This window comes from Carassius auratus, chromosome 20 (genome assembly GCF_003368295.1).
Source record: "Carassius auratus strain Wakin chromosome 20, ASM336829v1, whole genome shotgun sequence".
Classification (NCBI taxonomy): domain Eukaryota; kingdom Metazoa; phylum Chordata; class Actinopteri; order Cypriniformes; family Cyprinidae; genus Carassius; species Carassius auratus.
In genome coordinates this window covers 17,948,351-17,962,978 of record NC_039262.1, presented here as the reverse complement: position 1 = coordinate 17,962,978, position 14,628 = coordinate 17,948,351, and the positions used below count along the sequence as shown (strand labels likewise).

At 39.4% G+C, this 14,628-nt stretch overlaps 1 protein-coding gene across 2 annotated transcripts in view; it reads right to left on the bottom strand.

Annotated features, from left to right (window-relative positions):
- Positions 1–778: 778 nt before the first annotated feature.
- Positions 779–14,628, bottom strand: part of LOC113121081 (ubiquitin carboxyl-terminal hydrolase 24-like) — a 62,945-nt gene continuing 49,095 nt past the window's right edge. For both annotated transcript variants that reach the window (XM_026291313.1, XM_026291314.1), the window contains 19 exons: positions 14,238–14,458; positions 12,718–12,842; positions 12,436–12,577; positions 12,208–12,358; positions 11,929–12,024; positions 11,745–11,848; positions 11,329–11,442; positions 9,713–9,920; positions 9,475–9,564; positions 8,076–8,178; positions 7,256–7,377; positions 7,062–7,175; positions 6,811–6,876; positions 6,649–6,715; positions 6,481–6,559; positions 4,849–4,924; positions 4,674–4,760; positions 4,177–4,287; positions 779–4,053 (listed from right to left, as the gene is read on the bottom strand). In XM_026291313.1, the coding sequence (XP_026147098.1) occupies positions 3,991–4,053; positions 4,177–4,287; positions 4,674–4,760; positions 4,849–4,924; positions 6,481–6,559; positions 6,649–6,715; positions 6,811–6,876; positions 7,062–7,175; positions 7,256–7,377; positions 8,076–8,178; positions 9,475–9,564; positions 9,713–9,920; positions 11,329–11,442; positions 11,745–11,848; positions 11,929–12,024; positions 12,208–12,358; positions 12,436–12,577; positions 12,718–12,842; positions 14,238–14,458 (2,139 nt within the window). In that variant the 3' untranslated portion in view covers positions 779–3,990. The remainder of the gene's footprint in view (positions 4,054–4,176; positions 4,288–4,673; positions 4,761–4,848; positions 4,925–6,480; positions 6,560–6,648; positions 6,716–6,810; positions 6,877–7,061; positions 7,176–7,255; positions 7,378–8,075; positions 8,179–9,474; positions 9,565–9,712; positions 9,921–11,328; positions 11,443–11,744; positions 11,849–11,928; positions 12,025–12,207; positions 12,359–12,435; positions 12,578–12,717; positions 12,843–14,237; positions 14,459–14,628) is intronic.

Here is a 14,628-nt window from a genome sequence, read left to right as displayed (position 1 = left end):
ACATCTGAAGAACCTTTCTGTTTCACAAAGGTTATTTGTGTTCTTCCAATTTTAAAAAGTTAAGTACCTTTGACTGAATGTAGTTTTTGACTCAATGCCATATCAATTGAATTCTGCTTACTGAATGTACTGAGCTACTGGTATTTTCTATCCTCTTACCCGAAATATGAACCTGACCAAACTTTTTGCATTTTTACACGCTCATACGGATATATTTTATGAATGAGGCAGATCACTTTAAATAAATAAATTTAAAATACCTACCTACCTCATTTATATAATAAAAGAATAAAACTTCATTTCTGCAATTTGATTCCTACAGTATGCAAAACCTAACACACTCACACACACACACACACACACACACACACACACAGGTGTAAACATTCAGTCTCTGTTAAAAAGCAGATACATTAATCAAGCATTATGCCAAAGCCTCTGGCATATGATTTGCATAATCAGATCGTTTACAAACAGCTGTAACACGTCATATGACACCGAATGACAACGTCATCGCTGCCTCAGTAAAGGTTTACCTGTACTTTTGACAGCACTTGATTCTTGCATTATTTACACCAATAAAGCAGGTTACATAACTAATAAAAAAATTATGTAATAATTATTGTAATATCATATCATGGGCAAATTAAAAAAAAAATTCCTACAAAATGCGTTTTTTTTTACACATATTCTGAATTGAAACAGGTATATTTTCACTATTTCTGGCAAGAGCATTAACCCCTGTTATGCATGTGCACAGTGTATAAAAGTGTAATTATTTTTATAAATTTATATTTTTATTATGCAGACTTTGACAACTTCATGTAATGGTCTACTTCAGACATACAAAATCACACAGTCTGAAAAGTTGTGCATTCCAGTTTTCTTTTTATATCAAATGGTTTCGTCAAACTCTGAAGTACAAATTAAAATGTGGTTTTAACATGCATTAACAGATTCCTTTACACATCATACACGCTGCAGAAATGAATCAAAGAATCACCAGTTATTAAAAACACTTCAAGCATCTTCAACCCTGTCCTGACACACAGCATAAAAATCACAGATCTACCGAGCAGTTGGTACAGCATCTACCGGTGTAGGAAAGATGAAAAAAGATGGATTGGAGGGTGGAGGATCAGATTTTTAGATAGTTTTAACACACCCTGTCCACTCAAGTAAACCATATTTCTTAGAAGACTACAGCAATGGTTATAAACTGTAACCCCACCATATCTTACAGGCTCTTTTACTGAAAACCTTAGCAGGCAGTTAAGCTGAAATTAGTGTGATAACTTTGCAAATGTGCATATTTCAGCAAAATAAGAAAGATGCCTTATGTTTAGGCACTGAATTGATGAATTCCATTCCAACTGAACCATGTGCCTTTAGTCCTGAAACGTTTCAAAATAATCCTCCGGTCATCCTAAAACCTAACTAATCGTCCCAAACACTTAACACATCGGCTACAGTGAATTAGCAGTGAACCATTTACTGATTCAAAGCATGAAGGCAGTTGTGAGTACTGCAGTGTTTTGTTGACTATTAGAGGCCAAAACCAAGAGAAAGAGACGAAAAGTCAAAAAGCATACTGAAAAAGACTGCTTAAACCAGCCTTAACAGGTTTGCTGGTTTTACCAGGCCTTCGGGCTGACCATGTTGGAAAAAAATAAATTAAAAAAACATGTTGAACCAATTTAAGATGGTCTGCTAGTTTCATCAGGTCTTCCAGCCTGACCAATTTTGAATTTAAGTACCCCAAACCATTCTACAACCAACAAACCAGATTAGCCATGGAAAACAATTACAACAACAAAAAACATGTTAAACAAGCTCAAGATGACGTGCTGGTTTGACCGGTCTCCTACTCAGAGCAATCTTAAGTGTAAGTGCCCCACCCAAACCACTGTAAAACCAGAAAACCAGGCTGGCGCTTTTGAAAAAACATGTTAAACCTGTTTAAAACAGTGCGTTGGTTTTATCTGGTCTCCCTGTCTAAGCAATCTTGAGTTTATGTTCCCAAAACTCCCCTAAAACCAGCTAAGCAACCAGACTGGCTCCATTATCTTAAACCAGTCTAAGTTGGTTTGCTTCTCTTAGTTGCTCTTCCAGCCTGATCAGGCTGGTCTGTTGGCTGGTATTAAATTATTTTGGACGCTAAACCACCTAAACACAACAAACAGCTGGGCAGAGACACCAGCATAAACCAGCGAAGTCCAGCAAATCCACTTAGACTAGGTTTAAGATTTATTCTATAAACCAGCTCCTCTCAGTGGTTACGGGCAGTTTACGCAATTCTTTTCCAGCAATAAAGTCTCTCACTGGTACAAACATGCACAGAAGCGCGTGAAAGTTGCGAAGAGCAGGTGACTGTGAGGTAAAAAGCAGCACTAACATTTGTGTGAGGTGGCATTGAGGTCCTTCCGCTGTAAACATTGAAGCAATGTCGCTAAGTGTTCTAGTCTAAATTCAAAATGAGCAGCAAACGGCAGCTAAATCACTCCGCAGGACATCACAGGCTCGGCTCAAACAAGGGACCGTGACGCATGAGATGCCGCCTGAGTCCTCAAATGGCACTCTTGAGTTGAGCGCGGCCGAGCCATCCGAGTATTTGTGTGCGCGTTGTTATCGTGATGTCGAGTGGGTTCAGGCATTTGTGTAGCATGACGTGTCCACTGGTTTGTCTCAAGGCGAGGAGGATGTGAGCGGCGTAGGGGAGGATTTGAGTAAAGGCACTGTACTACTCTGTGAGAACTTTCCTGTCCCTCCAACAACCTACGTCTTTCTCATTCCCCTCCCACGTCGCCCCCTTCCCGCCCCATCCTCGCCTTGTCATCCGATTTGCATTGCGTAAGGCAGACTGAATGGAAAAGATGCAGATAAACAAACAAAAAAAGGAAAATTTGGCAAAATAAACCCTGAAAAGTGTCTTCACGTCCCTAGATCTTCATACAAAAGCAGCACGAGACAACATCAAAACAGATGAACAGAAAGAAATGAGACAGTTTTCCAATGACAAACTCTGCTGATTGTAGCACTCATTGTCTTTCAGGAAGAAGAAAAGCTAGTTGGACAGTAGCGTCTCTGTGTGTTGCATATGTGTCTCCGGGCGCATCTGCTGATGCAATTTGTCTTCCGCCATAAGGTCCGTCCTCAATGTCCACCATTATATTTCTGTCTAGCACTTGCGTAAAAAGCTTGTGTCTTTTGCTGAATGCCGTTCCTATCCAAGTAACTCAATGGACAGAGATCAGCGAGGGACGTCCGTTATTGTCTCCACGTGATGAATTTCTCACAAACTGAATACAAATATAAAGTGCTTTAAAAAATACCAGCAAGAAAAAAAAACAAACAAAAAAAAAAACGGTGTGATTATTTAACTCTCCGAGACTTGGCAAGTTCTTCTTTTTTTCGAATAAATCTGAGGCACCTCTCAAACAGATCCACAAAAAAAATAAAGAAAATCAGTAAAGGATTCTTAAAAATATTATTTTACATTTGAAATTACACTTATGGAACACATCTTTACATTTCTCATGAATAGTATCTACTTAATTACATCGGCAAATATACGCTGACTGCTTTTAAAACACCCCGTCTGGCATCGTAGTAGTAGTTCGGCATAAAAACGTCAAGGAACGAACGCCTCCGTTTTTAAGTCCCACTGGTCTGACAGAACTCATCAAACCAGACGAAATGTAGAAATAACTTGCAAGACCTGAACTCTAATTTAATCTAGCCAGGTTTTAACCCCGCCCCCCCCAAAAAAACGAAAAAAAACCCAACCCCATATTTGCCACTGTTCACGTTTCGGACGAGGCAGCCCGAAGAGCGAACACTCCGACTGGCCCTTTGATTGCTACTTCATTTCCAGTCCTTAGAAGATCAAATGCAGTTTTCTGATTGTCTTTTTAGAGCCACAACATCTCTCTGTCGGAGGGAAACTTTTTTTGTGTTGTTTTGTTGCGCAAAAACAATTGAGTTTTTGCGTTATGGATCCACATCTTCTAGATCACTTCGAGAATCGCCCAACATCATGGGAGATTCAGATCCCTGAGAGAAAGAGAGGTGGAAATGGTAAAAGAGTAAATGTAATTCTTTATTAAACACTAGTGTATTTGATCAAGTAATGTAACTGATAATGGACTGCTGAATTAATGACAGACAGAGCTGTACCTGTCTGAGGCTTCTGTCTGAGTTCTCATTGGCTGGGCTGCCATCTGATCCATTACTGCTGCCGGACTGCTCCTTCTCGTTCAGTAAAGCTGTCGCATAAGCTAAAGTGTCCTAAACACAAAAACCAGCATCCACTAAACTTCACTCCGCAGTTCACATGCCCTCCTAATGACTCATAAAATGGGAAGCTAGCTCTAGGTAAACCCTTTATTTAAAGATATACATCTTGTCCCGTTTTAAGACAAAATGCAAGCTTAAAATCATTGTAATTAGCAGAAATGTAACTTTGTACTTGGCTTAAACTTTGAAATTCGTTTAAATTAGCATTTGTTTGGGCATTCAAAATGGCCTTTTTCCCTAAAAGTGTTGTTAACTAAAAACTAAAAGAAAAATGATTCGCAAAAGTGTTCAACTTTGAATTGTAAAGTTGAAATTTCAAGTTTGACAAATACATAATGTAAAGAATAATACCATGTGAAGAATTGTGAGTGCAGTACCTGTGCTGAGATGGTGCGCTGGAAGGTTTTAGCTGTGGACGTCTCGTTCGATACATTACTCTGAGGCGTCCAGTAGTGCTCAGACATCTGAAACAGGAGAGCAGGGGAATTGAACAATGGATGTTATTGTGTGTATGTGTGTGTGTGTGTGTGTGTGTCATCTGTGGTCTCTTGCCTTCTTCTGAAGCCACTGCACTGCCCAACTCCAGTGTCCTGAGAGCTCTTTAAAATAGTCCTTAGCTGGAGAACATCTATAACAGAAACACAATGTTTACATTTAACATCACTTCTGCCAGAAACACGGATATTGGAAGAAGAAAATATTAGACATGATTTATTCCGATTTCAAATAGCAATATACTACTAAACAGTACTAAAGTTACCAATCTTTTCTACTGTACATGAAAATGTTTTTCTTTAAGTGGAGTTGAGTGAATTTGACGATTACGAAAGCATAAAAAAAATCAACACCTGTTTTGAGATTTGCTATAGATTACATTTAATAGTGTTATTCATTTAAAACTTTTAATATGTTAAATTCAAAAGTGAGTGTTTGATGACAGCAAAGGTAAATGTCAAATTTGAGGAAATTAGCATGAACATTTTAAATATCCAATATCGACAGATACGAGTTAAAGCTACAATTTGTAAGATATTTGCAGTAAAATATCCAAAATCCCCTAGACTAATGCTTTATATTTTGTTCAGCTGATTACTAACAATATCTCTAATGTTTTCAACTACTTGTAAATGATGAGAAAATTCCCATTCCAAACAGTGACACAGGGCAGTGCAGTCGCCTGTCAATGACGTTAGTTACCCTTTGTGAGCGCCTTTACTGACGTAGAAACAACATGACAACAGTGTCATGGACAAATGCGGAAGTAGTGTCTAGCATCCAGCAAACCACTAGCTTGCTTCAAGCTGTTCCTTATTTACTTCTTCACGTTTTATGGTGGATTTTGTTACTCATGGAACATAATTACTGTTTACTGTCTGCCGCTGGTTCTGTCAACAAGGACAGCTACCGTAAATGTAAGTGTACGGGCCAACCAAACGACCCAAGAAGAGTTCGGGACAAGAGGAGAGAAAGAGCGAGGATCAATATCGGTGTTGCATTTTCTAGATGGAGAGAGCTTCGTGACAAACTTCAACTAGAAAGAGATGCGATCTCGCTTGTGTTTTACTCGACAGGTGAGTTGTTTTGATTCGTATCTTTACAGAAAACGTATGCTATTATAAAGATCAACAAGATTAGTATTATGGGGTATACACGCCATACGTAGGGCATTGCATCTCTAGACCCACGCGAGGACACGTCTGACCATAGTCTGATCACGTCTTTGCATTGACTTTGTATGTAATCTACTCGCGCAAATCATTGAACTCGCGTTTGCTATGTATGCCCAATTATTTTGTTTTAAATGTACACGAGTGTATATATTTGTTGAACAAGTGGTAATCGTTTTCATTTCATCTGACTGAACAGTAATCAATTAATTTGATAATTTACTGTCAAACTATATTTGCTTTATTGTTGGGTAGAAGACAACAAATCCCATCATTCCACGCTCCTTCTTAGTGTCATCAAAACACACGATTGTTATTGTTTTGGTAGTGCGCCCTCTAGTGGCAGGTCCTACAACCTGTACCTTTAATATATTAAAAATATTTTCTGATAACCAACATGGCCCTATTATATTGTATATGTCTGAAAAACAATACTATTATATACAATTAAATCCATCTATGTTAACACCCATACTGAGTGAATATTCCTAATTGGATCCCAGTGCTCTACACTCACTTCTGTGCCAGCGTGACCAGGAACTTCACACACTGATAGCAGCGACTGCTGTCCACATTGTTGCTCTGATGCATCAGAGCTGTGAAAGAACGAGAATCAAATATAATCACAAGTTAACTGAATCTTACACACACTTACACTGATGGAACCAAATTATATCGTTCTTACCCAAAAGGCCCTTTTCAGATTCAAATGCATATTTAAGCCTCTGAGACTGCAGAGGGTCCTCTATCATCTGACAGGTCAAAGGAACAGTGGCGTTACATGATTTTAAACCATATAAACTATAACAATAAACTGTTTTCAAGACAGCACATAGCCATCACTCACCAGGATCTCTAGGAGCATCTGAAAAACGTTCTTCAGTTCGTGAGGAGGAGCCGTTTCCAGATGGTTCTACAAGTCACATGAACATGTCATAAGAAACATCGTTGTAAGTTTATTTTTACACAAACGCAGGCAGGGATCAGCTCAACAACTATTTTTCTGCTGAGATAATTTGGGTTGAATATTGCCATTGTGGACATATTTTCACTTTACACAATATACATACAAATGTTACACAACCAAAAGGTACCAACCTTGAGCAAGTGTAGGACTCCCAGTGAGAAAGGTTCATTACAGAATGAGCAATATGTGATCATCTCAATGAGAAACGACAATGGGCCGGACAACTCACGCATGGCAAACATCACCTGAAAGACACGGGACTCAGTCAGTAGTGTGCAATACAGAGAGACAGAGACAGCAGAGAGAGAATAAGAGGTAGCATTACCTCCATGAGATACGCCTGCCCTTCCGCTTTGAAGAGCAGCGTGTTGATGTCTTGATGTAGAGGCAGGAGGGGTGAAGATGGAGCCACCAGTCCCGAGGAAGCGTGCTTGAACACTCCTTGAGCTGAACACACCACAACAGTATTCACATATCACCCTTACTTCACCCATTCATATCTAAACATACAGAAGAATGCACTAATAAATGAATGCTTTATTCAACTTTGTTAGTTATTTGTTAGTTATATATATATATATATATAAACTACCATTCAAATATTTGGGGTCAGTAAGATTTGACCAAAGAATACAGCAGAAACAATAATGTGAAATATTATTAGAATCTAAAACAACTTTCATTATGTGTGTCACATGATCCTTCAGAAGTTATTCTAATATGCTGCTCAATTTGCTGCTCAAGATTTGCTGCTCAAGAAACATTCCTGCTTATTACCAATACTGAAAATAAATGCGCTGATTAATATTTTCGCTCAGTTTCAGTATTATTTTATGAAAATAAAGTTCAAAAGAGCAGCATTCGTTTGAAATATAAATCTTTGTAACATTCTAAATGTTTCACTTTAGATAAAATTAATAAATCCTTTCTGAATAAAAGTATAAATTTCTTTCACAAAATAAAAAAAAAACCCTATATCAATTATAAAATGTAATAAAAAGTATGAACTTTTCTTCTCGTTGTCATTGTTCAGTTTTTTCTCTGCAAACTGCAATTTCATTTGTTTTGTCATTGTTTCTATGCCCTCATCATAGTTTTCATTAATGATAATAACTTTGGCGTGTGTTCAGATCGTGTGTTCTTACCCTCTGTCCTCTGAGACGTGAGGTCTGTTTGCAGCACGATCAGGGCCAGAGTGTTGTGAAGATGCAGGAACTCTCGAGCCTGTGCCGAACTCCAGCGCCGGTGCTGAAACACAAAACCAGAAGAACATTAAACAGTGTAAGTCAACATGTGCACCTAAAGGGACAGTTCACACACAAATTTAAGTTCTGTTATCATTTACACACTCTCATGTAATTCCAAACCTGTATGACTGACTTAGGAAGATATTTTGAAGAATGTTGTTAGCAGTCTTGGTTCCCATTGACTGTCCATACAATGGAAGTCCAAGGAATGAAAACTATTTGGTTACCAACATCCTGCAAAATATCTTTTATAGTGTTCCACAGACAAACTGGAAGGTTTGGAAGGACATGAGGGTGAGTAAATGGAGATCCCACTGGGACTGGGATCTCTTTAAGCAAGCAGTAATAGAGCTGAAGATCTTTGCCCGAACCCGACGGGTTCGGTCGGGTTCGGGCTTAATTTCTATCATCTTACGCGGGCTCGGGCCGGGCTCGGGCTTGCGCTCCGGTTTGCGAGGTAAACGAACTGTCATGTGATGTGTTTCGATTAGCGCGAGAAAGATGCGAAAATGAATGCTGAGCAGGTGTAACGGAGGCTTGCCTCTGGTGATTACGTTTTGGTTGCACCAGCAACTAAAGCAAACTCTGAGCGAGGTGTGGAAAAGTTTTTATCATGTCTATAATGAGAATAATGAGTGAATAATGACGCACCATCAGTGAGCGCAGGAACGCGCTGAAGACATCTACAGTGGATTCAATCATTTTCCTCCACAAAACATGTAGACCTAGCCTAATCTCTGTGAGTAAAGGTTTTTCAAATGATAACTAAATATTCATTGAGTCTTAAATGCATAATGTTGACAGAGTATTTACGCTAATGTTGGCATTATTCTTTTATAAAATAAAGCAAATCCGGCGGAGCCTATATCTTAATTTCGTTATTGCCAAATACCCATTTTAATTTAAAATGTATCTAAATTTTTTTTTTTTAAATGACTCGTTTTTATTGTCTAGAATGCTGAGATGTTACGATGTCACAGAGGACTTATTTTATTTCTTTATTCCAACCTCCAAGTGGTCTAGTCTACGTTAGTTATGAGTAAATTGTGTTAAAACATGAATTAATTACTCATTGTTGACAAAAGGCAAAAGAGCTGTGTGCGTGCGCACATTTGAATAATGTCGGGCTGTAAACGGGTTCGGGCTTTAAAAAAGCTGTCAATGAAAATGTACTTGTCGGGCTCGGGCCGAAACCTGTCGGGCTCGGGTCCTGTCGGGCCTAACTTTTAAGGCCCGATTACAGCTCTAAGCAGTAACCCCAAACCCAATATTCAAAAGCCATAGAACACTGCAGTACCTGGTTGTTTTGCCGGTTGGGTCCCAAAAGGAAGACAAGCATCCGACGACAAGCAGAATGTTTTAGCAGCAACTGACACGGCCCACAGCCCTAAAACAAATCATCAGTGAATAACTGTTCCATAGGTTCCTATGTGTGGCTTCAGAAGACAGAATATCAGTTGTACGGGCCACTTTTATGGTACTTGTTTGTTTTTGGAGCTTACGATCTATTTTCTTAATGACATCATTGTTCTCACCCTCTGAGCAAAGTTACTGAAGAGGCTGAAGTACTGAGAGCAGTTCTTGCAGTTATCCGGGATGTCCTTATCCAATAAAGAGAGCAGCATGTCCAAAAGACTGTCCAACCCAGTGTCCTGGAAGTACAAAGCGCTCTCCAGTGTCTTCTCCAGGATGGTGGCCACCACGACACGGACCTCCCGCACACTGCATTCCAACAGACAGATCCTACAGGGAGAGAAAATCATGTTCACCCATTAACAATGATAATTCAGTTGACTTTAAAACCAGTTTTTGTATGAACATTTGGTAGGAGATGCTGGATGTTGGCGTATCTGAGCTGGTTGGGAGGTCTGTGGAAACGTTTCCTGCAGAGCCAGTTCTATCCAGGGCGAAAAGTTTTTATGAAATTATGGCTCCAGGTCTCTCCTGATAAGGGAAACTTTTTTTTGTTGGAAGTGTGTCAGAGTTGGATCGTAAAACCATCGGGAACATTCCCTGGCTTCTGCAGAGGTGTTTCATGATAATCGGGGTAGTGCCAACATTCAATACGAACCAGACAACTATATAGCAGGGCACAATTACCTCACTTACCCCCAATCCGGAGTACCTCTAGTCATGCTAGATCACGCTTACATGCTCTACACATTAACATCCCTGTACTGGCCCATACTTCAGGTTGACACAAAGCAGCTGTTGCTGTACTCCACATATCCTAATGATTTTCTGCCATACAGTTATGACCACACAGAGAAACTTGTATGAAGAGAAACTTGTATGAAGATGGTGTCTTTATAACCAGCAGGGTGGACTATTGTAATGGACTCCTCACCAGCCTTCCCAAGACAACTATTAGACAACTGCAGCTCATCCAGAACACTGCTGCCAGGATTCTGACTGGAAGCAGAAAATCTGAGCGTAGTCCTCAGGTCCTTACACTGGCTTCCAGTTACATTTAGGAGTGATTTTAAAGTACTCTTACTCGTTTATAAATCACTCAATGACCCAAGACTGTAATATATAGCAGATATGTTCACTGAATATAAACCTAACAGAGCACTCAGATCATTAGGATCAAGTCAGTTAGAAATACCAAGGGTTCACACAAAACAAGGGGAGTCTGCTTTAGTTATTATGCTGCCGTCATCCGTAAAACTCATCTGTTTAGCTGTACATTTATTAGATGAGCATTGTCCGAACTGATTGAGCTATATTTTATATATAATAATTTTCTATTCTTAACTGTTTCAAATTCATTTTAAACCTTTTAAATCAATCAATCTTTAAACCATTTTCAGAGTTTTCAAATTCCTTGTTTTATTGTTGTGAATAAGCATGCCTTGCCTATTAAAGTTACAAAAGTGATGCAGTCAAGAGCAGTGAGAGATTTTCTCTCTTCTGTTGTTTGATTAATATGAAAGACAGACAGCAGGAATATTAGACTACTGTCACTTTAAGAGCTACCCAGTTGATTGTGTCTACAGGTATATTGCCTGCCCTTAATAGATTTAAAGCTGTATGAAGATATGTGTGTTTCATGTCTGTGTGCCAATAGTCTAGTTAGTTTTAACATTTACTATACCAGTGACAATTGTATTGGCAATAATGTGCATAGAGGGTTGGATTTGATGCTCACTTGATGATCTCCCGTCCTTCAGGTGCCACCAGGTACTGGACCATCCACTGACACGCCTCGCTACTCTTGGACAACAAAACCTCCACGGTAGCGATCCACTCCTCTGTGTCCACCCTGAGAAGAAAAGACAGAGTTCCAACACTGATTAAATAAACCGATAAAAGCCACAAATGGGAGACTTGATTAATGAGATACTGACTGAAAAAATGATCATTTTTTGTTTAACTTTTTTATTTCATTATCAAGTTTTTGCTCATATTTTATGCAATTTCACAGTGCATTACAAATGAAGTTTCTATTAAAGGATCAATTCTAAATTAATAAATAGTTCCTTGTCTTTGTAATGGTTTAACAATAATAACATTGTGAGAACAGGCCTTGAGTTTTAAGGACTGTAAACAAAAGCATCATCCCACCTGAGTTTCTTTTTGGTACGCAGGTACGTGTGGAAGAGGAACTGGACGGCCAGCTGCAGGCTGGTTCTGGCCATGGCCTGATATGATGGATGCTTTAACTTTGTCTGAAAAACAGTATAAAGCTGAAATTTGAGTACAGATGATATAGCGCACTTATAAAAGAGGCTGAATGCCTAGAGCTTACCGCGTTGACAGAAGCCAGAGACAGTGTGAAGTTGAAGTAATCACTGTTGTAAACGTCTCTGTTCTTCATGAACTTCAGATTTTCGTCTCTCACCATCTACATATCCAAAAAATATGTAAATAATTTAAATTTGTTAGAACTTTGAGAAAGCATCAAAATGTCTTAAATACTATGAATAATATAACTAGAGTTACTGTATAGTATGATGTTGTCAGACCTGGGACATTTCTTTTAGTCACTTTAGAATTGCAATGCATGAAAAGGCCTTAAAATCGCTACCTGATAGATCCTAGCAGGCATCTTTTCCACAAACAGACCCTTCTTCTCTCCTTTCTTGACCAAGCGTGTGAGCAGGGTGAGGCGGTCATTGTTGGCCCTGGGTGGCCGTGGGGAGGATTGGGGTGAGATCTCCGGAGATGACGGGGCTGACCTGAGGTGAGGGATTGTGAACATTAATAAGTGTATCCACACTTACTCGTTTATGCGGGAAGTAAAACGCTAACTCACAATGAGAGATCCTCTGCCTCCTGTCTCATGATGCTGACTCGACTCTTTTTGGGCACAACGGGCGAGTTCTGGTCACTGATGCGCTGGTAGAACAGCATATAGGCGTTCCAGTATCTCCGCCGCACATCCGGGTAAGGGTTAGCTATAGCATGTGAATACAGTGACAAAATGTTAATATCATATAAACATGAAATTTAATCCATGTAAGACTAAGTTAAGATGAAAACACTGGTGCACTTGACATAAAATTGATAAGCATTTAAAGAAATATTAATAACTTACATTGGTCATAAACTCTGGGTCTGTACTCTCCTCCAAAACACTCGTACTCCAGAGTCTCATCGTTCATGTCAAACTCTTCCACAACATTGTCATTAAACTTATACCAGCGTCCTCGTGAACTACCCCTAAAAGAAAATAAAGCATTGACATTGCAGACATTGCTTAGCTCTGCTTGGTCACCTAAACGTTCCTTCATTCCCTCAAAAATGCACAAGTTTAAAGCACCATCATGCTGGCAAGCATCTGGGACAGTTTAAAGCTCTCATAAAAACACTCTTGCCTAAAACAGAAGCATGTCCCCCCAGAGACCTATACTCATACATACATACACACACACAGAGGGGCAAAAGAACTCCCAGAAACATGTTTCAGATATTATACGTTTGCTGAAGTGTGTGGGTGAGAAATAATCGATATTACAAAAATGAAACAACGTAAACATTACTAGTAAATACAACATTAAAAGTATAAAACTCAATCGTTGTTATAACATAACACTGTCCAACAGGGACACCCACAGGTATAGGTATGGACTCGTTTTAGCATGATAAGGGATACTCCACCCAAAAATGAATATTTTACATCCATAAATATCTTAAATTGTGTTCCGAAGATGAACGGAGCTTTAACAGGTTTGGAATAACATGGGGGTAAGTGATAAATGAAAAAATTTTCATTTTGGGGTGGAGTATCCCTTTAATGGATATGACGATGTTAGTGTGTATGGTCTTGGTGGATTATATCTGCCACATGCTCCTGCTGCTGCCGAGAAATATATGGACTTTATGCTGCAAGCATAAAGAGAAATAAATCCCATAGCAGGTCTAGACAGGTGGAGCTGGGGATTTGAAGGGTTTCAGCGGGTTTTGAAGCAGCAGCGGCCAATCAGCTTGTGTCATGCATTAATTACCGTATTTTTTGGACTATAAGTCGCACCTGAGTATAAGTCACATCAGTCCAAAAATACGTCATGATGAGGAAAAAAAACATATAAGTCGCACTGGACTATAAGTCGCATTTATTTAGAACCAAGCACCAAGAGAAAACATTACAGTCTACAGCCGCCAGAGGGCGCTATTTGCTGCTCAGTGTAGACTACAGTAGCATTTAGCAGCATAGAGCGCCCTCTGGCGGCTGTAGACGGTATTTTTTCTTGGTTAATTTCTCTTAGTTCATTTCTCTTTGTTCATGTCAAATTAATTTGTATAAATAAGTCGCAGGACTAGCCAAACTATGAAAAAAATTGTGACTTACAGTCCGGAAAATACGGTATGTGATAAGTAGCAGACTGCATTTAAAGGATCTATCAGCCTAGAGTTTCTCTAACTAAACTAGATGCAGGTCCCAAGATACTACTCAAATCCCAGTTTGGTGTAACTTTGGTGTAACTTGTAAGGCCTGATACAGAAGAGGTGTGCTACCATCTTCCAAGTCATCAAACTGTCTTCCATTAACTAGGAACAACAAGTAAACACCTAGCAACCCAAACCCCAACACGTAAAGATACTCTCTTGCCATCCCGGCGGTCTTTGATGAATGAGTAATAGTGTCCTGCGTGGGCCTGTCCGCTGTGGACCACCACTCCCACCAGTTCGTAGTTCTCAGAGATGGTGACCTTCTTCCGAGGCGATCCCCCAGATCCAGCCTCGCCCCCTCTCACGTTCTCCCCATGATCTGCACTTGAATCCTGACGGGCCATTCCTGACACCGTGTACGGCTCCATGTTCAGCACCCAGGGGAACTAAAAGGGAACACCAATTACTGAAGTATATGCAAATCAATTATATATTACTATTCAAAAGTTTAAGGTTGGTAAGATATTACTTTTAAATGAGCAAGGATACATTAAATTGATCAAAAGTAAGATTTTTGGTAAGTTTTTAGGTGCAGGCCAACACTGCATAACAAGTG